Genomic DNA, 26,413 nt, shown 5'->3' on the forward strand with positions numbered 1-26,413 from the left:
AAAATTTGAGAAGGCTCATCAGAAAATACCTACAACCATTCTAAAATTTTCTTTGGATACGCACCATCAAAATCACTCATTTCAACAAGTTAAACAAAACTACTCCATCTTGGACGGTTTTTATGGCGCAGTGGTTGTGCCCTTATCTTTGGATGCCAGATTCAAGTCCTACCTGCTCCAGAGGTCTAGAACAACATCTTTGGAAAGATTAATGAGAAAATATAAAACAGCTATTGCAGCTTCAGGAAACCTGGCAGCTAAGTCAGGTGAGGGTTACTGGATGCAAGGGGTCATCATCTGCTTAATTGAGCAGGCTTTTCTGAGCAAAATTAGCTATCCAGCCACCAACTCCCCCATGAGGTCACCCACTTTTTACCTCAACCCAAGGCACTGGACCTCACCTCAGGCCTCTGATCAGATAACAGTATTCAGATTCCTCCCTACTGCGCACCTACTCCCCCCCCCCACCACACACACACACACACACACACACACACACACACCAATATGAGATCTGCAGACCCTGTTTCACCACTTTATGGACCACTCCTCTTTCTTTCTCCTGGTCCTGAATGACCCTCCTTTCCCAGATTAAATGTAACTGCCCTGAATTGACCTTCACCACCATCAGCAGGCAGGGCTATCTTGCTCTGCAACCTCCAGCAATCTGTTCCTTGTTTGGCTGGAAGCCAAGCCGATCAATTGGGTTGGCTTCTGGACAAGTAACTGATACAGATGACATGCGCACATCATTTAGTTCAAATTCTACAAGAGTTGGGATCAGACTTCTTCTATTGAGTGCCAACTTAAAATTTGTGCCTTAGTTCTAGCACTCAGTATTTCCTGGTCAGGGTCAAGACTGTGCTGGTAAAACACAGCCAGTCAGGCAACATCCGAGGAGCAGGAGAATTGACATTTTGAGCATAGGCCCTGAAGGATCATCTCCTGCTCCTCGGATGCTGCCTGACTGGCTGTGTTTTTCCAGCAACACACTCTTTGACGCTGATCTCTAGCATCTGTAGTCCTCACTTTCTCCTTATTTCTTGGTCAGGTACAACATGGCCAGATGCTGAGGAAAAAAAAAATCTATTCTGCCACCATTTTCTTTAAATATCAAAACAGCATTCCTTATTGCACCATTGGGTTTTTTTTATTCCCCCTAATAACAGCCATTGCTGCATGCATTCTGAATAAGGTTTTCTATTTCTACAGAAGAGAGTATTTGGTCTGTACCCACTGCTACTCAAAATCTCATTGGTTAAACACTAAATTTAATATGGTTACAGTCAAAGATACACAACTTCCATTCAATGGATCTGAACTGGATGTGAATCTGAACGAAGAAGCAATGTGCAATTTCCTATGGCATCCATTCTTCCCTTTTTTAAAAATTAAATATCTTAATATTGTGACAGATTACAAGTATAATTAAAATAATCATTCATGTGCAATTAAGATACAATAGAGGTTTTTCTATTCCTTTATTATTGACAGAACAAGATAATTTAGATATATAACATTACTTAAAATGTCAAAAATAATGAAACTTTTCTTATTAAGACCACAATTTAAGAAAAAAGACTGATTCCTAAATTTTGAGACCTTTATTGTTGGTTAGGTTGTTCCAGCCACCTTATCATTCAATATTTACACAACTTTTCTTAAATATGGGTCTAAAACTAATTAAAAATATCAAACAGCAGACACGTCACAATACTGAGCTGCAAAGAAAACTAATTGGTTTATATAATTTAACTTAAACATAATAAACTGAATATATAGAGTGAAACAAATAACAAATGCATTCATAATGATTAATGTTCCACACAAGATCATATTTCAAAAAGATATAGTTTATCTACAGTACAAGTAGGGCTTTTCATTGGTGAGCATTAACTGTGGCTGTGAGCTAAAGCACAGACATTTAGAAGCCAAATGTGTTTTCTCCACTATAAGCCACATACAAAAATCCATCTTCATCTTTTTCCTTCTCATACAGTTGCCCCATAGTCAAACTATAAGAAACAACAAACATTGAACATAGTCATAAAATGATATTCTTTTAAATTTTGATGACTGAGAGAACTGCTCAAACATGGTCAATGAATTAAACTATATAGTTCCCTCAATATAAAGAAACATCACATGATACATCATGAATAGATACAAGTGAAAGGCAAGGGTGATATTGGTTCTCAGGGAGATTAGTCATGGGTTGTGAGGTTTTCTTACGAAAAAAGTGCAGTTTACAGAGAAACTTCAAGGTTCTGCCACCAAAGGTGTGGCCAAAAGTGACAGATGGTGCACAGGAGATCAAAATAAGGGAACTGGAATACTTGAAAACCCAATGTTAGAAGGACTGGAGTTAAGTTATACTGATGGAATAGAGAAAAATTCAGAGAGAAATGTTTGAATGAATAGCAGGATCAGGGAATTAGAAATCTGCAAATTAGTGAGGAGGGTTGTAGGTGCACATCTACATGTGTCTGTCTCTGCATTGGGGTAGAGGCTGTTTGTTCATGTATGAATTTTAATGTTGGTTTGATGCAAGGTACATAGATCATACACTCCAGAAATGGTTTGATTTGGTCAGCCTGTGTATTTCTTCAGTTATTTGTAATAGGTAGAATAGAGGCCATACTCAATTAACTCACATTTTCAAAAACAGTTCAAAAACTTTCCAATAACTATACGATTCTGCAACTGGGCAGCACTTCTGGAATACACTAATGGTTGCTTGAACAACAAATGTAAGAATCAAGCTTGTAAAGTGGTTTATTTACACATGCCAGATACAATAAACATTCATTTACAGGAACCTGTACTCTGCAAAAACAAAATGGATTTCAGTTTGCTCCCTGAGCTGAAAGGTTCCTTTTCTGACGTTTCGTCACCATACAAGGTAACATCATCAGTGAGCCTCTAGTGAAGCACTGGTGTTAGTGACCCACTTTCTATTTGTGTTTAGGTTTCCTTGGGTTGGTGATGTCATTTGCTGTTCATTTTCTCAGATGGTGGTAAATGGGGTCCAAGTTGATATGTTTGAAAAAAAAAAGTTCAACCCTTATGCCTCTTTAGAATTATTCAGGAGCTTTGGCAGCCCATAAGTCCCTATTATTTTCTCTATGGCTTCAGCCAAATAGAATCAGCTGGCCAGACACCATCTTTTTTTTTCTTGTAGTAAGTTGTGATGGTATGAATTTGGTATTCCAGCATTTATCTCGATGACCACAAGATGAAAAACTTCAACCTTTTGTCTCTTTTTCAACAATAATTATTGGGTTGGTACATTGGTACCTTAAGCATCATACTAACCTACCAAATACTGAAAATATACTACAGTATGCTCTTGCAGAGGTTTTCTGTACAAATTCAATTTTACATTTGTACTGAATCTATAGATAGTTTACACAGGGGTACAGAAACAGTTAATGGTGGCTGTCTTTTCCCTAGGCTGGAGAAAGTGAGGACTGCAGATGCTGGAGATCAGAGTTGAAAAACATGCTGTTGGAAAAGGACAGCTGATCAGGCAGCATCCAAGAAGCAGGAGAGTCGACGTTTTCAGCATGAGCTTTACATCAGGAATGAGGGGGGGCCCCAAGGACAAATGGGAGGGGGGGGGGGAAAAAAGAGTAGCTGGGAATGCAATAGGTAGATGAAGTGGTGAGGAGGGTGGAGTTAATAGGTGGGAAGGGAAATGGACAGGTACGACAGTTCCAAAGGGTGGTGCTGAGTTAGAGGGTTGGATCTGGAATAAAAGGTGAAGGCAGGGGAAAACGAGGAAGCTTCATCACTCTCTCCCATTCCACCACGGATATGCAAGACCTTGGCCGCCTCCACTGCCAAACTCCGATGCTTGGAGGAAGAACACCTCATTTTCCACGATGGGACCCTCGAACCACACGCAATAAATGTTGATTTCACCAGTTTCCTCATTTGCCCTGCCTACACCTTATCACAGATTCAACCCTCTAACTCAGCACCGTCCTCTTGAACTGTCCATCTCCCTTCCTACCTATCCGCTTCACCCTCTTCTCTGACCTATCACCATCCCCATTCCTCCCCCCCCCCCCCCCACTACCTTCATCTACCTATCACATTCTCAGCTACCTTCATCCCAGCCCCACTCCCTTCCCATTTATTTTCAGCCCCCTTCGATTCCCCCTCATTCCTGATGAGGAGCTCATGTTCAAAACACTGACTCTCCTTCTCCTCAGATGCTACCTGAACGGCAGTGCTTTTCCAACACCACACTCTTTCGACTTTTCCTTAGGATGTGGGACTTCAAGACTCAGGGGCACATTTTTAAAGTGAGAAGAGAGAGAGATTTAAAAAAAAAGGACGTGAGGGACAAATTCTTTTACTCAGAGGGTGGTTCACATGTGGAATGAACTTCCTGAGGAAGTGGTGGATGTGAGTACAATTACAATGTTGAAAAGACATTGGCTAAATACAAGAATAGGAAGGGTGTGGAGGGATATGGACTAGGAACAGGCAGATGGGACTAGTTTAGTGTGGGATTATGTTTGGCATGGACTGGTTAGACTGAAGGGTTTGTTTCCATCCTGTATGACTATGAATTCAGAAGGGGTAAAGAAATGTAGGAGGATATATAAATGAGTAAAAGTTGAATACCAATTATTTTAAATAGCTTAGGTGATGAAACTCAAATGAATTATGAAGATTATCTGGACTTTATATTGTTTATTAAATAGCATTTACGTTCAATTAATTACATGGATAATCTTCAGTACAGAGTTTAACTGTCATATTGATACTTCTGATACAAGAATAAAATCACATTCATGACTGGATTAACTTAAATACAATCAAGGCACTTGCTTATCCCAAGATTAATCCCCTATGATTCAACTTCTCACTTCAATGCAAGTTATTTTAATATTGGATTCACTACACGTTTTCCATTTGTATGAGTAATACTGATTGCTCTCTCAAAACTTGGTTAAGCAAGCTAATTGCAAGTTATTAAACCACTGACCTGGATTGAGGGACTGTTTTATCTACGAAAAGGAAGATGGCTTTCTCAGATGGCAGCTGGATGCGTTTCCGAATAATCCACATGAACTGTGCCACTGTGATATCAGAGGGCACCAAGTACTTTCTTTTGTCGATATCTACTATCTGTGAGCCAGATACCTTCTCCACTATCACCTATTAGAACAAAACAGTTATAAATATATTTCACATTTTGACAGCAAGAATAGATTTTGAACAAAACTTGTATTTTGTAGTTTGCTGCTGTTTTAAATTGGTAAAGTATGGACTATCATATTGTGTGGCATGAACACTATAAGGAACAGCAGCTATCCTTCCTTTTAGTCCTTCTGTTCTTATGAAATGGGTACTTTTAGAAATTTGGAGAAAATGCCTGTAAATATGCCTGCAACCAGCTCGATTAAAGGACTATAAAATAACTTGGGCCAAAAGAGAGTACTTTGAAATGCTAACCTGGCCTCCCTCTTTCTACAGGTGCCGCCTGACCTGTCGCCGAGTGTTTTTCAGAACTTTTTATTTGATGCAAATGCTGGGTAGGTACTTAAATGATCCCAAAATGTACATCCCCAATGCCTAAAAATCTTGAGAACAGAGGCGTGCTTAACATCCATCTTTAATACAAAGCTACTGCAACATCTTTCTGGTAAATGTCAAAACCATTTATACCTTCTAAAAGGTGGTCATAAAATATCAAAATGGTAAACTTAAGTAAGTTTACTTAATATAGTTCAGATATCATTAAAAACAAATGTAATAAATCTGCCAAAGCCAATTCATCATCCTATTTCCTGCTCATAACATGCATAACAGACATCCTGTACATGTAAAGGCACCACTCCATAGTTAGTGCGTAGTCAAATAGATAGATAATGTAACAAAATATATAGGTTAAATAAAAGATATTTGCTTCATCAATCAATTTTCTAAATAGTTTAGGTCAAATGAAGAACACTGCGTTATTTATTTTGTGGTGGAACCATTTATAATGTTGCCCTCCAGGGGCTAACTTAATCCACACCTGGTACAACCTTCACCTGCATCCAAGTACATATTGTAATATCCTGCTTATTGTAAATTTAACCCTCAGTTTAATTTGTACCAATTTGCATTTTTTTTTATAATGGATTCAGATTTTTAACTAGACTAAGCTGAAGAAATGGGAACTTAAAGCATTAGAAATCCATATAAATGACTTCAGACAATACATAGAAATTGGTCATAGCCCATTCATCTTGCTGTTCTTTTTATATATTTTTTTGGAACTCTTCTTTTTCAAACGTTCATCTGTTTTCCTTTTAGAAGTTATCAATTCTTGTCACTATTTTGTAGCTGTTTCAAGATTTGTCCATGGTTTTATCAAGTATACAAAGCACTTAAGGACTTTTATCTTTGAATGCTGTGTTTCAAAGAGCTCTATATGAAAATAAGTTTAAATAATTCCTCTTTTTGTCAAAGCAATGCAAAAACAATCATTAAAACCAATACATTTCATTGCAATTATACTCACTGGTACTCTGTCTGGATATTTAGCTCTAATCTTGGCAGATTCGACACATCTGTGTTCTGTAAGTAAACATCAGTATGAATTGAAAGAAATTATACACATTCATTTACCTCACATTATAATTTCCTCTTACATATTTTCTTATCACTTCTTGATACTTCTCACTCTCTTGCTGGATTAAGATTCCACAAAGAGCACTTGATCTCCAATATCTTGACTAAGAGTCAATTATTCATGTGTGATCTTCAATAGGCTATCTTTCTGTTGGTCATGTCAGGCCTTGTCCTCACAAAACACCCATGTACACAGTGTTGCTAATATTGATCAACTGGAAACAAGACCAGTACTTTTTTCCTTAATCCAGGTGTGGTGTAATCATTCCTGCTGATACCCTAAATAAATTAACACAAAACGAGGTTCATACTGGAACTTTACTATTCATGTGGCATTGATATATTGTATTTACCTTAGAATAGTCAGTGCAGGGCCTGACTTTTGTCTACCAGTTGTCCTCGTTCACAGAGCTGAGAGGTAGAGAACATGTGCTTACACACTATGTGCACAATAGAAAATGTTTTAATCACATTCCTCTTTCAGTAGCTATGTAGTATCCTCACTATGTAGTAAAGGCTGCGAGTTTGCAAGATGCAATCGAAACAGTTTTAAGTTACTGCAGTGTATTTTGGGGTACATAGTACACATTGAAGCATTTCACTGGTGGTGATCAGTCAGGTTGCTTAACGAGGATAATGTTTAGATTCTTGTGTGTTAGTAGAGATGTACTGCATAGGTAAGTGAACAGTATCCCACTGCATTCCTGCCTTGTAGGCAGTGGAAAGGCTTTGGGAAATCAGTAGACAAGTCATTCACTGAGGAAACCCCAGTCTTTGACTTGGTCTTGTAGTGACAGTATTAAAGGTTTCTCATTTAGTTAAGTTTTAAATCAATGATAACCACTGGAATTTTAATGATTAGGTGGGAGCAGTTTCAATGAAGGAATCTTTGGGCAAGACTTTTGCCATGGCAGAGACCTTATCTGCTGAGGTGAAAATGAGATGGAAGGTGTCAGAAGTGCAAAATCTTACACAGGTCCAGCATGTCTCATTGTTGTTGCAGGGGCAGGCCTTACTGCACAGATGCACAGTTTGTGGACACAGCCACCCCATTTCAATGATCAGCTGACTCCATTCAAATCAATTTTAGAGTGCCTGGTGTGTGGAAACTGGACAATGGAGATTAGACTGGGCAAGAGCAGGTCTGTTCTCAGTGCATTTATTTTGGATAGCCAGGAGAACTCCCTTTAGAAATCAGAGGTACTCCAGAGGACATGATCCTAGGTCACCCTTGGATGATGGTGAGGAGGGGGGAGCAGGGGGCAGGTGCCATTTGAGATTGTTAACTATGGAGAAGGTTGTGCATAAAAGGTTCATATCTTTCTTGGAACTCTCCATTTCCAAGAGCAGAACAAAAGTCAGGATCTTTTTTGTTAGAGATGGTCATTCCTGGTATTTAAAAAGTTGCAAATTTTACAGACCTTTCAAACCATGCTCCACATGAGTCTCATTCCACTGCTCCTCATGCAACTCAATCACCAAATCTTTTATGAATTTCTCCCTAATGGGCTTAACTAATATGTTTCCCCTTAAATGCATCTATGCTGTTCACCTCAGTTATTCTTACCACACTGAAAAAAGATGTCTCTTCTTAACTTGCTTTGAAATTATTAAATTACTTTTATAATCAGGACGTACAGCTTTAGACAACCCACAGTAGAAACATTTGCTTACATATTCCATAGGAAATGCTATCAGGTCACTGCCCAGCCTTCTCCAGTTCAACCCCAGCCTATTCAGCTTTATCTGTATATCCACGAGTTTTATTATAATTTCTGTGAATCTTTTTGCCACTTTTTTTTAAAAAGTGTACTTGGACCAGAATGGTTCAGTGTTCCAAGAGTCATCTAAGCAAAGTTCAATATAAACATAACATAAATTTTGTGCTTTTTCACTTTAATCCTAGGAATGAACCCAGGTGCCTGGTTTCCTATTTTTCCAATACCATTTGAAGAATATCTAAAATATAAAATATAAAGAATAGGCATAGTAGCAATGAGTACAATTTTCTTGTCAAGTGTTTTAAAAACGCTTCATAAATGCAATTTATTGCTGCATATTGATCTCCATATTCAAATTCATGAAGACTTTCATTTAGCAATTATACATTGTAATATTGCATGTCATTTGTATATTCACATTAACTGCTCTCTTGCCTAACTTTACAAATGACAATTTATATTACTGAACTTATTCCTTCCTTTGTGAAAATAAAGGGATGGTTCTATTTAGCTTTGATATTTTTAATCAAGTGATACCAGATAAACAACATGCAAAAGAGAAAAAATACCAGATAGAATAACTCAAGAGAGATCACAGACATCAGATAAAACAGTGCATATGAGAGCAAGAGCAAGGTAGGGGCTGGTAGAAGAGACAGTGCTAACCAGATAAAGGGAGAGACAGTGGACACCAGGTTGAGAGAGGGATAAACAAGAGGGAGACAGCAGACATTAGACAAAATGTGACAGAACAGATACAAGAAAAAAATAGCATAAGACAGGGAGACAGAAGTTGACACTAGATAAAACAGAATGAGAGAGAGAGAGAGAGAGAGAGGACATCAGATAAAATGGTACAAAGAGAAAAAAAAATTGACGAGACATCACAAGAATATCACGATTTGATAGATTGCTGAAGAGCTTGTGTTGTTCGGGCTGAGTTGCAACACCACTAATTTTAAAAAAGTGTAAATTTCTAAAATAACGAAAGAAAACATTTATAGGCACAAGAAAGGACAAAGAATTTCTACTTTCTTCAAGTTCCAGTTTATAGTTAATAGTACAACAGTAAGGTTAAAGCAGTTACTTCTGCTTTAAAAGTTAAAGGAAGAAAAATAACTTTAAAAGTATAAGATTAAGGTATGGCAGGGCAGTGGAATGTCCATCCTGTGGCACGTGAGGGGTTATGGACATTTCTCATGACATAGATTAGCTCATGGGCAGGAGGTCTCGCTGGTTGCAGAAGCTCGAGTTTTACGTTTCAGAGCTCAAGTTGTGGTCAGAGTCACTGAGATGCATCTGTGAGACAAAGAATGTGGGGTGCTGCATTTTGGAAAGGCAAATTAGGGCAGGACTTATTCATTGGTCAATTCATTGAGTATAGGAGTTGAGAGATCATGTTGTGGCTGTACAGGATATTGATTAGGCCACTTTTGGAATACTGCATTCAATTCTGGTCTCCCTGCTTCCAAAGGAAGGATGTTGTGAAACTTGAAAGGGTTCAGAAAAGATTTACAAAGGGTGTTGCCAGGGTTGAAGCTTTTGAGCTATATGGAGAGACTGAATAGGCTGAGGCAATTTTCCCTGGAACATTGGAAGCTGAGGGATGGCTTTATAGAGGTTTACAAAATCATGAGGGGAATGGATAGGGTGAATAGCTAAGGTATTTTCCTTGTGGTTGAGGTGGGGGAGAAGTCCAAAACTAGAGGGCATGGACTTAGGGAGAGAGGGAAACATTTAAAAAGGATCTAAGGGGCAACTTTTTCATACAGAGGATGGATGCTTGTATGGAATAAGCTGCCAGAGGAAGTGGTGAAGGCAGGTACAATTACAACATTTTTTAAAAAAAGGCATCTAGATGGGTATATGAATAGGAAAGGTTTAGAGGGATATGGGCCAAGTGCTGGCAAATGGGACTAGATTGGTTTAGGATATCTGGTTGTATTGGACAAGTTGGACCGTAGGGTCTATTTCCATGCTACATAGGTCTATGATTGTACAGAGTTGGCATGTTCAGAGAGGTGGTCACATTGCAAGTTAGGGATAACAGGCAGATAGGGAATGGATAACCATCAGACAGTTCAAGAAAAACAGGCAGGTAGTCCCCAGGGATCCTGCTTACAAACTATTCTGGATATTGGTAACAGTAATGCATCTTTGAGGAGTGCAACAAGAGCCAAGCTCAAGGCTCTACACCTGCACAGAAGAAGAAGAAACGTGGAAGGACAGTACTGATAAGGGATGCTTTAACTAGGGACACAGACTGCCTGCCAACATGACCCCAGGATGGTGTACTGCTTCATTGGTGTAGAGTCAGGAATGCCAAAGAATGGCTGCAGGACGTTCTTTTGGGAGGGTCAGCAAAAAGGGGTTTTACTCCACATTAGCACTAATGACAATGTAGGCAAGAGGATGTGGTCCTGCATTGGAATTTGGGAAACTAAACAGAAAATTAGCAAACAAGATCTCTAAAACTAATCTTCAGTTACTCCCAGTGCTAGGTGCAAGTACAAATATGAGGATAAAGCAGATGAAAACATGGCTAGAAAAATAGTGCAGGATGGAAGACTTTACGATCCTAGGAAATGAGGATTGGCTCTCAAGAGATGCTACCTACATAAGCCACATGGGTTACATCTGAATAGAGCTAGCAATGAGGTCCTTGTAGGATGTTTTACTAGTGCTTTTGGGGAAGGTTTAAACTAACTGCACAGCAACATGGGAACCAATATTAGAAGGTACTATCAAGCTATACAAAATGCTGTGAGAGGCAGATAGCACTAAAATAAAGAATAGTACACTAATAAGTGGAATTTGGATTAAGGAAGAAAGTAATAAAATCTAAATTAGTGTTACACTGCAGGAATGTGAATTCACAGAGTATAGTTGGGGAGTTAGATGTACAGATTCCTGTGGGATTATGCTGGTGTTGAGATAATGGAGACTTACAGCATGGAAACAGACCCTTCAGTCCAACCCGTCCATGCCGACCAGATATCCCAACCCAATCTAGTCCCACCTGCCAGCACCTGGCCCATATCCCTTCAAACCCTTCCTATTCATATACCCATCCAAATGCCTCTTAAATGTTGCAATTGGACCAGCCTCCACACTTCCTCTGGCAGCTCATTCCATACATGTACCACCCTCTGTGTGAAAACGTTGTGCCTTAGGTCTCTTATATTTTTCCCCCTCTCACCCTAAACCTATGTCCTCTAGTTCTGGACTCCCCCACCCCAAGGAAAAAAAACTTTGTCTATTGTTTCCTATCCATGCCCCTCATGATTTTGTAAACCTCTATAAGGTCACCCCTCAACCTCCAATGCTCCAGGGAAAACATGCCCAGCCTGTTTAGCCTCTCCCTATAGCTCAAACCCTCCAACCCTGGCAACATCCTTGTAAATCTTTTCTGAATCCTTTCAAATTTCACAACATCTTTCTAATAGGAAGACCAGAATTGCACACAATATTCCAACAGTGGCCTAACCAATATCCTGTACAGCCGCAACATGACCTTCCAACTACTATACTCAATACTCTGACCAATAAAGCATACCAAACAACTTCTTCACTATCTGGTTTAAGGGAAGGCAGGTCTCTGTGTTAAAAATGCCTGGCTACATGTTGTTCAGAGAGGCAAAGGTTCAAAAGAAATGAGGTTCTTTTGGCTCAGGACAAAGCTGCAATACTGGAGAAAGAGGATGTATCAGAGGATTCAAGGACAGAATCAGTTTCCATACAACTGAGAAATAAGAAGAATACAATTACATTATTTGTTGTGATCTATGAGCTAGCAACTATTGAGAACAATATAGAGACACAAATCTTCAAGGAAATTAGAGAGATGTAAACATCATAGTTATAATCAGATTCTTAATTAGTGGGAATATAAAGGGCAGTGAGGGACAAGCGTTCCTAGATTTGTGTTCACGAGATTTCCAACAGTTGAAAGTATCTAGCCAACAATAAAGGAAGTATTGCTAGATGAGGTTCTTGGGAATGAGGTGGGCCAAGTCAATTAAGTGACCCGTGGGAGGGTAGTTAAGGGACAGTGATCATCGTGTCATATGACTGATGGTGATGGTGAAAAATGAAATTGGTCAAGTGAGTAATCAACAGGAGAGCTGATTTAAGTGAGACTAGAACAGAGCTGGGCAGGATCGACTGGAACCAAAGGTTTGACAGGAAAAACAGTAGGTGAACTATGGGCTATCTTCAAAGAGGAGATCATTTGGGCAGAGTCAAGATCTTTGCCCTCAAAAGGGAAGGTAGGAAAAACAAATTCAGAATTTCCTGCATTATAAGAGTGATAGAAATTAAGAAAAATTGTTATTACAAGTTCTTGTTAATTCTTGTTATTACACTTGTTGTTACAAGTGTCATGTAGTAAATACAATTGAGAACCAAGCTGAGTACAGGAGATTACGAAGCAAAGAGATATTATTAACAAAAAAGGTTAGCGGCTAACATAAAAGGCTTTGGGATTTCCCTTTACAAGTACATCAGTAACGAAATTTGGTAAAAGGAGGTCTGGAAAGATCAGGGATTTGTACAGAGAAGCAAGAGGCATGGCTGAGATGTTAAATTAATATTTTGCTTCTGTTTTTACTTACGAGGCAGATGCTAACCAGACCATGGTGACAAGAGAAGGAAACTCAGTCAATAGAAGGGTTTAAAATGGAGAAGAAGTAGGTATAAGTAAGCTATCAGTACTTGAAGTTGATGAGATGTATCCAGAATTTTGAAAGAGGTGACAGTAGGAATTACAAGAGAAGTGGCAATAATTTTTCAAACTTCCCTGGGTTTGGGGATGGTGCTGGAGGATTGGAGAATTGCAAACATTGCACACTTGCTCAAAAGATGTTGTAAAGATTCCTTTGTAATTGCTGGGCCTTAGTTTAATTTTGGTTAAGTGTGGTTAACTTTGGTAAATAGTGTTTAACTGAATTCCTCATGTTTCTAGCATACATGAACTTACAAAAGATATTTGGTACAGTGCAACACAACAAACTTGAGGGAATTTATGGAAATAACAGGAATCAAAGGGACCATAGCAACATTGATCCAAAATTCGCTGAGGGATAAGAAACAGATGATTAATCAGTATTTTTCTTGCTGGAAGATGATTTGGAGTTAAGTTCTCTAGGGGTCAGTATTGAGCTGTTTGTAGCTATATGATCTAGGACTTAGTATACAGGGGATGATTTCAAAGTTTGTGGATACAGTACGTGGAACTTGAAAATTGTAAACTGTGAAGAGAACAGTGTAGAACTTCAAAAGACATTGACACATTGGTGGAATAGACAGCTAGGGATGGATGAAGTTGAATGTAGAGAAGTAGGAGATAAAATGCATTGCTACAAAGCGCACGGAGAGACAGTATAAAATAAATGTACTATTTTAAATGGTGTGCAGGAGCAGAGGAACTTGAGTGTATATTGTGAAAGGTGGTTGGACAGATAGAGAGAACTGTTAATAAAACATACAGAATTCTAAGCTTTGTTAATAGAGGAATAGTTTAAGAGGCAAGTGTAAATGAGTTACCTAAGCCACAGGTTAAACCTCAGGTGGAATAACATGCAATTTATTCAGGTGGGTTATTATTTACAGTTCTGAATGTACAGTTCCTCAAAATAGAGGAAAATGTGAATGCATTGGAAAGCGTGCAGAAAAAGCTTATGATAATGGTTCAAGGAATGAGGCACTTCAATTAGGAAAACAGATTGGAGAAGTTGGGCGGTTTCGCTTGCAGTAAAGGTGAGAAAATATTCAAAAGAAGTTTCCACAATTATGAAATGCCTGCACAGGGTTGATAGGGAGAAACTGTTCCTGCATGTTAAAGGTCTGAGAATGAAAAGGCACAATTTTAAAGTGTTTTGCAAAGATATAAATGCGATATGAGGAAAAAAAACTCTTTTCATAAGGCAAGTACTTAGGGATCTGGAATGTACTGCCTGGAAGGATCAATTGAGGCATTCAAGAGGGCTTTGTTTCTATTTAAATAATCATCCAATGTGCAGGGCATTGGGGAAAAGGCAGGTGAGAGACACCAAGTTAAAAAGATCAGAGAGTCTGTACAGTCACAATGGTCCAAATGGGCTCCTTTCACACCAAAACAACTCTGTGATTCTGTGAAAGGCCAACTTGAATTAAAGAGGAGCTCTGACAGAATGAAATGTAATTTTATATTATTAACAGTGTACTTACATTGGCGTTTCTACATTAACTTATGCAATTCTATGTGGCATTGATGATAAGTACTGTATCGTTAGTTAATGATTATTAAAGAGGGAAAAAGTGAGGACTGCAGATGCTGGAGATCAGAGCTGAAAAATGTGTTGCTGGAAAAGTGCAGCAGGTCAGGCAGCATCCAAAGAGCAGGAGAATCGACGTTTCAGGCATAAGCTTATGCCTGAAACATTGATTCTCCAGCTCCTTGGATGCTGCCTGACCTGTTGCGCTTTTCCAGCAAATGATTATTAAAGAGTCCAAATTTTGCAAGAGTAGTGGCTATCATCAACGAGCCACTTCTCTGGAATCTGCACCTCCATCATCACAGATTTGAGTGGCTGGTGGAGGGGCAGGCCATAGCCGTGAGGGTGACTAGAGTCAGGGATGTACTGGGTGGCAGAAGCAACTCCAGCCCAATTGTTTATTTTCCAGTGCTGTGGAGTCTGTGGATCAAGTATATATTGGCTGTGGACAATTGCACCTGTTTTTCAGTAATTTGAAAAATCTTTTGTTGCGCTTTTAGTTACGCTTCTGCCCCTTGCTCCTGATCTTTGGGAATCTGGTGAGGACATGCGTGGACAGGTTGGTGGACTTCTCATGGTCTGCTCCTGAGCCTAGCCAAAATGGCTAATAACAGCACCAGGCAGCAGTCTGTGGGGGGGGGGGGATTTCTGCTGACCATCTCCCCCTCTTCCATGGCTACGTTCATGCCCAGGTGTCCTTGAAGAGAAGGCATGTGGTCACTACTACTGCTGTCAATGCCTTGAGAGAGAGAGAGAGAGAGAGAGAGAGGTGGGAACAATGCAGGGGATACAATGCTTTATTTCCCCCCCACTCCATTCTGATTTAGCCTCTGCCTGGTCTCCCGATCACTCCCCCCACCCATCTGCCAGCTTTGATGGCTTGCACTGCCCATATAGTTTACATCCAAAGCTCATCCAATTGGCCACATGGGCAATTTACTGGTGGTGGTTCATACTTAAAAACAAAAGGAAAATGTTGTGGTGATTTGGTGGTGGATAAAGTATTTGCTTATGTGTGACAGCACTTCCGGATGTAAAAAAACATATGTTCCTCAGACTATAGTGAAATATAATACTCAATGTTTGCATGAACAGAGGTTTATGTTGGAGTTTCTGTGTTAAATCATGCTATTGTGTATGGAATTGATGCAAAGTACAGTAAGAGTTTACTGAAGAATCTGAATTTTGGCAAAAGATGCAACCACATTGAGGTGGTATTCCTACACTGTTTGGCGTTCAAACTATAGGTACTAAAACCAATGTTGCAGTTTATCAAGGTTTGATGTTTTGTCTTGATACATGGTTATCCAAGAGTCTAAATTGTGCATCAAACCAACAAGAAACTTCAAATGCAAAAGTAAATGTGTCCTTTCCACCATCACATTTTTATGTAAAATAACAACTCATGTCCTACATGTTCTGTCCAAGCGCAGATCTTTAATCTACTGTCTGCTTAAGCTTCCTCTGATATGTTTCCTTGGAGCTTTTGTCAGTGTGGTTTGTCTTTGCCTTCAGCTCTCAAGGACTGTAAGTATACCTTAGCTGGAATGAGAATCAAATCTACACCAGATCTAGGCAAATAACTTATGGCTTTCCATAACAACCAAAACTCATTAATATAGTGACTTTGATTCAATTAAATATCCCAATGGCTCTTCCTCGAATAAATATAATGATGTGGAGGTGCCAATGTTGGACTGGAGTGAACAAAGTTAAAAATCACACAACAACAGGTTATAGTCTGTCACTACTTGATGAAGGAGTAGCGCCCCGAAACCTGTTGGACTACAACCTTGTGTTGTGTGATTTTTAACTGAATACACTTAACACTGAGCTACATAAGGAGATATTGGATGGTGAAAAACAGCTAGATTTTAAGGAGCAGGGGGAGAGCATTTAAGTATTAGGGACACGCAAATGAGAAAACATGAGAGACAGCACAATACTTTCACTGTGGGAAGACGCAGAGAGAGAAAAAAAAGAGGCAAAACTATGGAGAGAAGTTCTTTTCTCTTTATTTCTCATCTGAAATCCCAATATAGAGTCATAGAGTGATAGAGATGTACAGCATGGAAACAGATCCTTCGGTCCAACCCGTCCATCCGACCAGATGTCCCAACCCAATCTAGTCCCAACTGCCAGCACCTCGCCCATATCCCTCCAAACCCTTCCTATTCATATACCCATCCAAATGTCTCTAAAATGTTGCGGTTGTACCAGCCTCCACCACTTCCTCTGGCAGCTCATTCCATACACGTGAAAATGTTGTCCCTTAGGTCTCTTTTGTATCTTTCCCCTCTCACCCTAAACCTAGTTCTGGACTCCCCGAGCCCAGGAAAAAGATTTTGTCTATTTTCCTATCCATGCCCCTCATAATTTTGTAAACCTCTAAAAGGGCACCCCTCATCCTCCGACGCTCTAGGAAAAACAGCCCCAGCCTGTTCAGGCTCTCCCTATAGCTCAAATCCTCCAACCCTGGCAACATCCTTGTAAATCTTTTCTGAACCCTTTCGAGTTTCACAACATCTTTCCGATAGGAAGGAGACCAGAAATGCATGCAATATTCCAGCAGTGGCGTAACCAATGTCCTGTACAGCTGCAACATGACCTCCCAACTCCTGTACTCAATACTCTGACCAATAAAGGAAAGTATACCAAATGCCTTCTTCACTATCCTATCTACCTGCGACTCCACTTTCAAGGAGCTATGAACCTGCACTCCAAGGTCTCTTTGTTCAGCAACACTCCCTAGGACCTTACCATTAAGTGTATAAGTCCTGCTAAGATTTGCTTTCCCAAAATGCAGCACCTCGCATTTATCTGAATTAAACTCCATCTGCCACTTCTCAGCCCATTGGCCCATCTGGTCAAGCTTGAATAAGTCATAAATAATGAGAAATAGGATAAACCAGACTAATAATAATTCACTGAAAACAGGAAAGTGCAACAAGAATGGTAACATCATGAATACATTGCATTGAATTGATTAAACTTCAAATATAAATTGCAAATAAACAGATTTTCCACAACTATATTATCATATGTGAAAATACTGCTGTTACAATAATTAGCAGGTGCTTATATTTATAGGGCTAAATAGTAGGAGGGGAATTTACCTTTTTAAAATAAGCATACTTGCCTTTTTTCATGGTATGTGTGGAAGGTACACTGAATGTACTTCTCATTTCTGCAAGCTAAAGTATGATTGCAAATTATACAGTGTTTTGTGCTTAATCCTCATCAACACAAGTTCAGTCTCAATGTTTAATTTTCAAATATTATTTTTCTTATTATATATAAAGAGAGGCAGCAGAGTAGTGGTAATAATATCAGTTTTGTTTTCATTTGTGGGACACAGGAGTTGCTGATTGGCAGCATTTATTGGTCCTCCCTAGAAGGTGGCACTGAGCTGCCTTCTTAAACCACTGAAGTTCACTTGCTGTAGGGTAGGCCCACAATGCCGATTGCGAGGGATTTTGACCCAGTGACACTTAAGGAATGGTGATATTTCCAAGTCTGGATGGTGAGTAGCTGAGAGGGCAACATGCAGGTGGTGGGGTCCCCATGTATCTACTGCCCTTGTCCTTCGAGATAGAAAGTGGTCATGGATTTGGAAGGTGCTGTCTAAGGATCTTTGGTGAATTTCTGCCATGCACCTTGTAGATAATACACACCGCTGCTACTGAGTGATGTTGTTGGAGGGAATGAATGTTTGTGGATGTAGTGTCAATCAAGCAGGCTGCTTTATCCTGAATTGTGTAAAACTCCTTAAGTGTTGTTGGAGCTGCATCGATCCAGACAAGTGGAAAGTATTCCATCACACTCCTGACTTGTGCCTTGTAATGATGGAAAGGATTTGGGGAGTCAGAAGGGGAGATACTTGCTGTATATTCCTAGCTTTTGACTTGCTCTTGTAGCCACTGTGTTTATATGGTGGGTCCAGTTGAGTTTCTGGTTCTTAGTAACCCCAAGGATGTTGCTAGTGGAAGATTCATTGATGGTGACACCACTGAATGTCAAGGGGTGGTGGTCAATTTTTTTTCCTTATTGGAGATGATATTAGCCTGGCATTTATCGAGCATGAATGTTACTTGGCACTTGTCAGTCCAAGCCTGGATATTGCCATATCTTGTTGCATTTGAACATGGACTGCTTTAGTACCGGAGGAGATGTCAATGGTAGTAAACATTGTGCAATCATCAGCAAACCTTCCCACTTCTGATCTTATGATGGAAGAAAGGCCATCAATGAAGTCGTTGAAAATGGTTGGGCCTAGGACACTACCCTGAGGAACCTCTGCAGAGATGTCCTGGGAATGAAATGACTGACCTCCAATCACCACAACCATTTTCCCATGTGCCAGGTATGACTCCAACCAGCAGAGAGTTTGGCCCAATACCCACTGATTCCAGATTTGCTAAGGCTCCTTGCCAGAGTCAATTAAATGTGGTCTTGATGTCAAAGGCTGTCGCTCTCACCTCACCTCTGTAATCCAGCTCTTTTGTCCATGTTTGAACCAAGGCTGTAATGAGGTCAGGAGCTGACTGAACCTGAGTGGAACCCAAATTGGACATCACTGAGCAGGTGCTGCTTGATAGCACTGTTGATGACCTTCCATTACTTTACTATTGATTAAGAATAGACTGACTGGACAGTAATTGGCCGGGTTGGATTTGTCCTGCTTTTTGTGTATAGAATGTACTAATTTTCCATGTTGATGGGTAGATGCCAATGCTGTAACTGTACTAGAAGAGATAGGCTAGGGAAGCGACAATTTCTAGAACACAAGTCTTCAGTACTGTTGCTAGAATGTTGCCAGGACCCATAGCCTTTGCATTATCCTATGCCTCCAGCCGTTCCTTGATGTGACGTGAATCGAATTGACTGAAGGTAATGGAATATCAATCCAATAGCCCAGGCCAATGCTCTTCAGACATGGCTTCAAATTCCACCACAACAGATGTTGAAATATGAATAAAATTTAAAAAGTTTGGAAAAGTGGAGATTGTCATTTAAAAACCCATCTTAGGAGAGGAAACCTGCTGTCCTCACCTGGCCTACATGTGAGACCGAACCCATGGCATTATGGTTAACTTCACAATCCTCTGGATAATTAGTGATGGTAATAAATGCTGGCCTTAGCAGAAATGTGCACATTCCATGAATGAATTATGTTATATCTTTAACTTTATATTGATTTTCATGTCTTGTTTTTGTTCCTTCAGCAATGTAAGTAATTATTCATGTGGCTGACAAGAAAACCAAATATTATATAGGTAAAAATGGATGATTTGTGCCCATAATTTGATTTGTTTTCTTCTGATTTAGTTTCAGATTTCATTTGAAGGGGAAAAGTCTAAATTCACATATTGCAATGTAGGTCTACTCACTAATGAATAATTATGTTACAACAATGGATAAAGAGAAACGACAAATCATGCAGTCTCAAATGCGAGACGTCTCTATTTGCCATCTCCAATTCATTGGATGACGGGAGAGAGTATGTAGCAGTTGAATCACTGGATTTATTATCCAGAGGCTCAACTAATGTTCTGGAGCATAGGTTCAGCACAACAATTCATCTCAGTAAATCATCAGAATGAAAACATAAATGATTGTTATAAAAACCTATCTTGTTATTAATGTCCTTCAGGGAAGGAAATCTGGCATTCTTAACTTGTCTGGCTTACATGTGACTCCAGACTCATTGCAGTGTGGCTGCTTCTTAACCCTCTGAAATGGCCTAGCAAGCAAGGGCAATTAGAGATGGACAATGAATATTAGCCTCAATAATGACATCAACATCTCATGAAAGAACAAAAAAAAAGCACGAGATAGTGAATGGCACAAGGTCAAGGCAATCTAAGCAGCCATCTTCTGATAAATCCCCTCAAGCTTTGTGGCAAATCAGCGGAATGGAAAAGTACTTAAAGTGATCTTCTATAGTGTTGTGGCTGAAAATCACTGTGGTACTATTAGCTGTTCAGCATTTAACATATTTCATGGATTTCCACATTCTGATATATCAATAGCAGCAGAGTCTCTAAATATCTTAATATTGTGCTAAAATGTATCACCATTGATTATCACACTGATAAAAACAACCGTTAGTATTACGTATGCTAATACTGTCACTAGTAATTCTAAGCTCAATGAAATGACGTAAGAAGAAAGGACAAATTGTGTTTATATTGTGCCTTAAATTTAACATATAATCCATGGCTTTATGGATAGAAAGAAAATGATCATCAACCAATAGTTAAAAACTTTGAGGATTGATTGAAGTTATGGTCATAAGTTTTATGGAGGATTTTAAATGTGGAGAGCAAAGAGAAGGAGACAAATTTAATGAAGGTGTGGAAAAGGCAAGATCAAGATATTGAAAAACGCTAACACCAAAGGCAGTGGAGGACATGATGACATGCAGGTAATTAGTGTTGTACATTTAGGTTAAACCAGCAGAGGACATTACACTAATGGGAAAGGGTGAAAACAGAAAAAACAGAAGCACTAGTAGATCATGTGGCTTCTCAAGTCCGCTCCACAATTCAACATCATCATAGCTAATATTCTACCCCAACTTCACTTTCCTGTCCACTCCCCACATCTCCGAGAGACTAAAAGACTTTCACTCTCAACTTTGAATATACTCAACAAAACAGCATGCAAAACATGCTGGGAAAACAATTTCAAAGATTCACAACACTGAGGTGAAAACATTTTTTGTCTTAGTTCTGAACGATCCATCCATTATCCTGAGACCATGAAACTCTAGAGAGTATAGATCCAAATTTATTCAGCCTCTCATCAGAAGCAATGTATTGAACCTTTACTGCATCGCCTCCAAGGCAAGCATACTCTTCCTTGAACATGGATGCAAAAACTGCACATAGTTCTCCAAGAGTACACCAAAGTCCTTTAGAATAGTAGCAAGAATTCCTTATATTTGTGCTTGAATGCCCTTGCAATAAGAGACTGCTTTCTTAATCCTAAAGAGAATGTGGAATTGAAGGAAATTAATATTAGTAAGAAGACCATACTTGAGATATTAATTGGGGTAAAAGGTGATAAATTTCAGGACCTAATGGTTTTCATCCCAGAATGTTGAAGGAGATGACTACAAAGAGATTCATTGGTGATTTCTTCCAAAATTTTACAAATTCTGCAATTAATCCTGGAGAAAGGAAGGCAACAAATGCCACCCCACTATTTAAGGGAATGAGATAGAAAATAGGGAACTACAGATCTGTTAGAATTACATGAGTGGTAGGAAGAAAATAGAATCTATTATAAAGGATGGGAAAAACAGACATTTCGTTGATAATGATTTAGTCGAGTACATTCAGATTAATATGCAAATGGAGATTTGAGTTTGATGAACTTGAAATTTTTTTGACAATGTTACGAACAAAATTGACAAAAGAGAGCTGATGGACATGGTATATTTAGATTTTCAGAAGACTTTTGATAAAGACACTCATAAGAAGCTGGTTTGAAAATTAAAACACATGAGACAGGACATAATGTACTGGCAAGGATTAATGATTAGCTGGCAGAAAACAGAGAAGGAATAAATGGGTCATTCTCAAATTGGCACTCTATGACTTAGTTGGGTATTATAAAGTTCAGTACTTGGGTCGCAGCTATTCATAATATTATCAATATTTGGAGGTAGGGACCAAATGTAATAATACCAGGTTTGTGGATGTTACAAAGAAGGAATAGGAGTTGTGGGGAAAATGTAAAACAAGTAAGAGATTGGGATGCGTAAATGTTCAAAAGGTCTTAAGTTTAATTGTTGACAAGTTACTGGAAGTTAACACACAGGTGAAGCAAACTATCCGAAGGCTAATGGAATTTTAGCATTTATTGCAAGAGGATAAGAGTATAGGAGCACTGAAATCTTGCTTCAGTTATATAGGAGAAAGTGAGGACTGCAGATGCTGGAGATCAGAGCTGAAAACGTGTTGCTGGAAAAGCGCAGCAGGTCAGGCAGCATTCAAGGAGCAGGAGAATCGACGTTTCAGGCATGCCCGAAACATCGATTCTCCTGCTCCTTGGATGCTGCCTGACCTGCTGCGCTTTTCCAGCAACACGTTTTTAGCTCAGTTATATAGGACTTTGGTTAAACTGCCTTTGAGTACAGTGTGCCATTTCTATCTCAGGAAACATAGTACAGCCACAAAGGGATTGCAATGAAGCTTCACCGGACTTACTGTTGGGATGATGGCACTGTCCTATGAAGAGAGACTGAGTAAACTGGGCTTGTAGTCTCTAGACTTTCAAAGAATGAGAGGTGGAACATTACAAAATACTTGAAGGGGCAGATGAAGGTAAGATGTTTTCCCTGGTTGGGGAGTCTAGAACCAGGGGCCACAATTTAAAAATAAGGTGGATACTACTTGGGTTCCGATGAGTAGAATTTGTTTTACTCAGACGGTCGTGGACTGTTGGAATTCTCTAGCAGAGAGCAATGGGAGATAAATATTCTAAAGATAGAGATTGATAGGTTTCTGATTACCAGTGGTGTACAGGGTTATAGGGTTGAGTTGAGTAAAAATCATTGAATGCTGAGGTAGGTTTGAAAGATTAAATGGCCTAATCCTGTTCCTATGTTCTTAACTGCTTGTTTTACCTATAGTTTAACTTTGTGCACACATACCCATATTTCTCTGAACATCAATATTTAGAAGTGTTACATTCTTAAAATATTCTGCTTTTGTTGTTATCAGTGTGAATAACCTCATACTTCCTTTGCTGCTTACGCACAAACTATCCGCAACTCTTGATAACCTCTTTGGTTCCTCTTTTCAATTTATGTTCCCGTAGAATAATATATCACAGTTTGCTAAGATAGTAAGTGTCCTTTTCAAAGTCACTAGCATAGCCAGAAAATAGCCAAGGCTTCAGCACCAACCCTTAGAGTACTCTACCAGATGTACCCTGCCAACTTGAAAAAATCCCCAATTATCACCTAGTTTCCCATCTGTTAACCAATCTTACGTCTACAATAATATGTTAACACCAACATAATAAACATTTATATGGCACCTTACTGAATTCTTTTTCAAAATCCAAGTATACTATATCTACTGAATCTCTTTAATTTTCCCTAGCAGTTATGTCTCCCAAAATTAAAAAATTCTCTTTCATAAAATAATATTGATTTTGTCTGATCATACTATAATTTCTAAGTACATTTCTAAGATTTTATTAATCATATATTGCCACTTTTCTGATATTAATGTCAGGTTAACTGGTCTGTCATTTCCGTTATCTCTCACCCTTACTTCAAAACCAGTGGTGTTACATGAGGACTGTGAACCTTGCAAACAAGTGTCAAAAGCTTTAATTCACTGTGATAGAAATTGGGAGCCTGTAGAAGGGAGCAAAGATTTGAGCAGAGTATTTAATATGGATGTTGGAAATCTGAAATAAAAACAGAAAATGCTTCACATATTCAGCATATCTGGCAGTATCTGTAGATGGCATAACAAAGTTACTGTTACTGATGTGGCCACTCATTAGAACACAACGTATGTATGATTCAGATTGTGGATTAAATTTAGTATTTAACAAAAGGAACAATTAGAGAAATGAAGTCTGGAGCGGAAGACATTAATAGGAAATTCAGTGAAGGTGGGGAAAGGACTAAGATGTTAAGTGTTGTGGAAGTTAACTACTGGTACAATTTACTTTAGGAGGAGGATTGAATATACTGTTAGCAATATTAATAATTCAGCATGGAGTATTTAAATGCAATCCTCGCAAATTTTGCAAATATTAGTTTATTATCAATAAACTGAGCTCACCTACCTCTTAACTCATGCTAAATCCTATTTTCCTATTACAATGATTTACACTGGCACATGCTCAATCAACAATTTTAAGATTCTCATCCTTGCTTTCTAATGCCCCTATTATCAGGACCATCATTATTTCTGTAATCCTCCAAGATATCTGTGCTCATCTCATTCTGGGTTCTTACACGTCCATTTCCATAACTGCTCCACCACATGTGGCCATTCAATCAGCATGGGCCCTAAGCTCTGACATACACTTTCTATAGCCTTCTGCCTCTCTACCTTGATTCCCTTCCATAAGATACTCCTTAAAAGTCCTTCATGGGCAGCACGGTGGCAAGCACTGGTGCCTCACAGCGCCAGAGACCCGGGTTCAATTCCCGCCTCGGGCAACTGTCTGTGTGGAGTTTGCATCTTCTCTCCATGTCTGCGTGGGTTTCCTCCCACAGTCCAAAGATGCGCAGGTTAGGTGAATTGGACATGCTAAATTGCCCATAGTGTTAGGTGAAGGGGTAAGTGTAGGGGAATGGGTCTGGGTGGGTTGCTCTTCAGAGGGTTGGTGTGGACTTGTTGGGCTGAAGGGCCTGTTTCCACACTGTAAGTAATCAAACCAAATCAAAACAGACTGCTTTGGCCAAGCTTTTGTATCTGGTTTAACAGCACCTATGTACCTCAGTATATTTTGTTTCATTATGATTCTATGAATTGCCTTGAAACATTCAAATTTGTTTTAAAAATGCTCTATAAATAAAAAAGTATTCTAATTTTGACAATGAGAATTTAGAATTTGAATTCAACCTGGGTCCTTTGAACTGAGCTTAAACAAAGAGCCAAGGTGAATATAAAGACTCCTGTTTGTGACAGCAAAAAAAATTGTCCTGCATACACATGTGCCAACACTTACAAAAACCCAATTTACCAAAACCAGATTGACTCAATATATCTAACGGTGCATTTGTGCATCAAACTGCTATTTCCAAATAACAATTATACAAAGCAAACAACTACCACACTTAAATGGTACTTCACTTTTGTAACGTTATGTGATTAAGATCATTCTATAAATTATATGAAGTTTGAAGTTGGTGTGATGTTTGATAGAAAGGCTATTCACATTAAAAGGTAAGGGTTGGGCCAGCTGGCTCCGCTTTCTGTGGATAAATAAATAATGTACAGTATTGTGTTATCTAAATATAGAAATTACACTGCAAAATAGGTTTTAACGTGTGACTATCTTAGTATAGCATTGATTATGTAGACACACTGGATGTAATATTCTAGTGTTAAGTAAATCATTACCTAGTTCTAAAATTTTCAAAAGACGCAACAATTTACACACCCTAAAACAAAAACAAACAGCAGGCCAATGAGGAAAACTGCGCAGGTCAAGACTAGGCCCTGAAGATGTTTAAGGCAACCCAGCAGAAATGGGCTCGTGTAACTGAATCTCCAAACCAAACTCACCTAATGAATGGTCTTCTTTAAACATCCATTTCATGTTGCCCGCTGTATAAAAGTATCTCTTGACTAAAAAGAAACAAAACGCTGCAACAACGTAACTCACTGACACTGCGCGATATCAAGCTCAGGGAATGTACTGTCGGTCTCAACTATTCGCTATTGAAAGGCGGGGGAGGAAAGAATGACAATGATTCAAGCGAGAATGCCAAAAGATTTCTGACAGCCAGCACGCATCGTGTAAATTAAAGTATTCGTTTCCGTGGTTTCTGGTTTGTATTATTGAATAGTAGTTCGAAATGATCCATTTCTTTTTGTTCTAATCGAATAAATTCAGAGCTTTGATGTATCCCTTATAATGCTATGGTTTGTTCTGAAAGGTTAGTTCAGCCATCAGATTACAGCATTTATAATTTTAAAAAGGAAACATTTTCTATCTTTATTTTTTTCTGACATGGGTTCCAGATTGAGCGAAAATGTAAGCAATACAACTGGCAGGGTACACTTTGTCAACCACCTCTTGTGTGCAGTGCTGGAGTTGACA

General features: G+C 39.0%; 1 protein-coding gene across 2 annotated transcripts; it reads right to left on the reverse strand.

Annotated features, from left to right (window-relative positions):
- Window positions 1-1,466: 1,466 nt before the first annotated feature.
- On the reverse strand, window positions 1,467-26,036 carry gabarapl2 (GABA(A) receptor-associated protein like 2). Of its 2 annotated transcripts, XM_072596013.1 has the most exons (5): window positions 25,876-26,009; window positions 17,748-17,802; window positions 6,524-6,579; window positions 5,000-5,172; window positions 1,467-2,015 (listed from the first exon to the last, which is right to left on the reverse strand). In XM_072596013.1, exons 2-5 carry the CDS (start codon window positions 17,791-17,793, stop codon window positions 1,925-1,927), a joined length of 366 nt encoding a protein of 121 aa, XP_072452114.1. In that variant the 5' UTR covers window positions 17,794-17,802; window positions 25,876-26,009; the 3' UTR covers window positions 1,467-1,924. The 2 variants fall into 2 exon arrangements, with proteins under 2 accessions (XP_072452114.1, XP_072452115.1); XM_072596014.1 differs by lacking the exon at window positions 17,748-17,802 and having other exon boundaries at window positions 25,876-26,036.
- Window positions 26,037-26,413: the final 377 nt, after the last annotated feature.

This window comes from Chiloscyllium punctatum, chromosome 26 (genome assembly GCF_047496795.1).
Source record: "Chiloscyllium punctatum isolate Juve2018m chromosome 26, sChiPun1.3, whole genome shotgun sequence".
Lineage (NCBI taxonomy): Eukaryota > Metazoa > Chordata > Chondrichthyes > Orectolobiformes > Hemiscylliidae > Chiloscyllium > Chiloscyllium punctatum.

Coding starts and splice junctions, on each gene's coding strand:
- gabarapl2 (XM_072596013.1), bottom strand. CDS start 17,793: ATGAGAAGTACATTCAGTGTACCTTCCACACATACCATGAAAAAAG. Junction 6,580..17,747: donor CACACATACCATGAAAAAAG/GCAAGTATGCTT, acceptor GTTTACTTACAG/AACACAGATGTGTCGAATCT. Junction 2,016..4,999: donor AAAACAGTCCCTCAATCCAG/GTCAGTGGTTTA, acceptor TGTTTCTTATAG/TTTGACTATGGGGCAACTGT.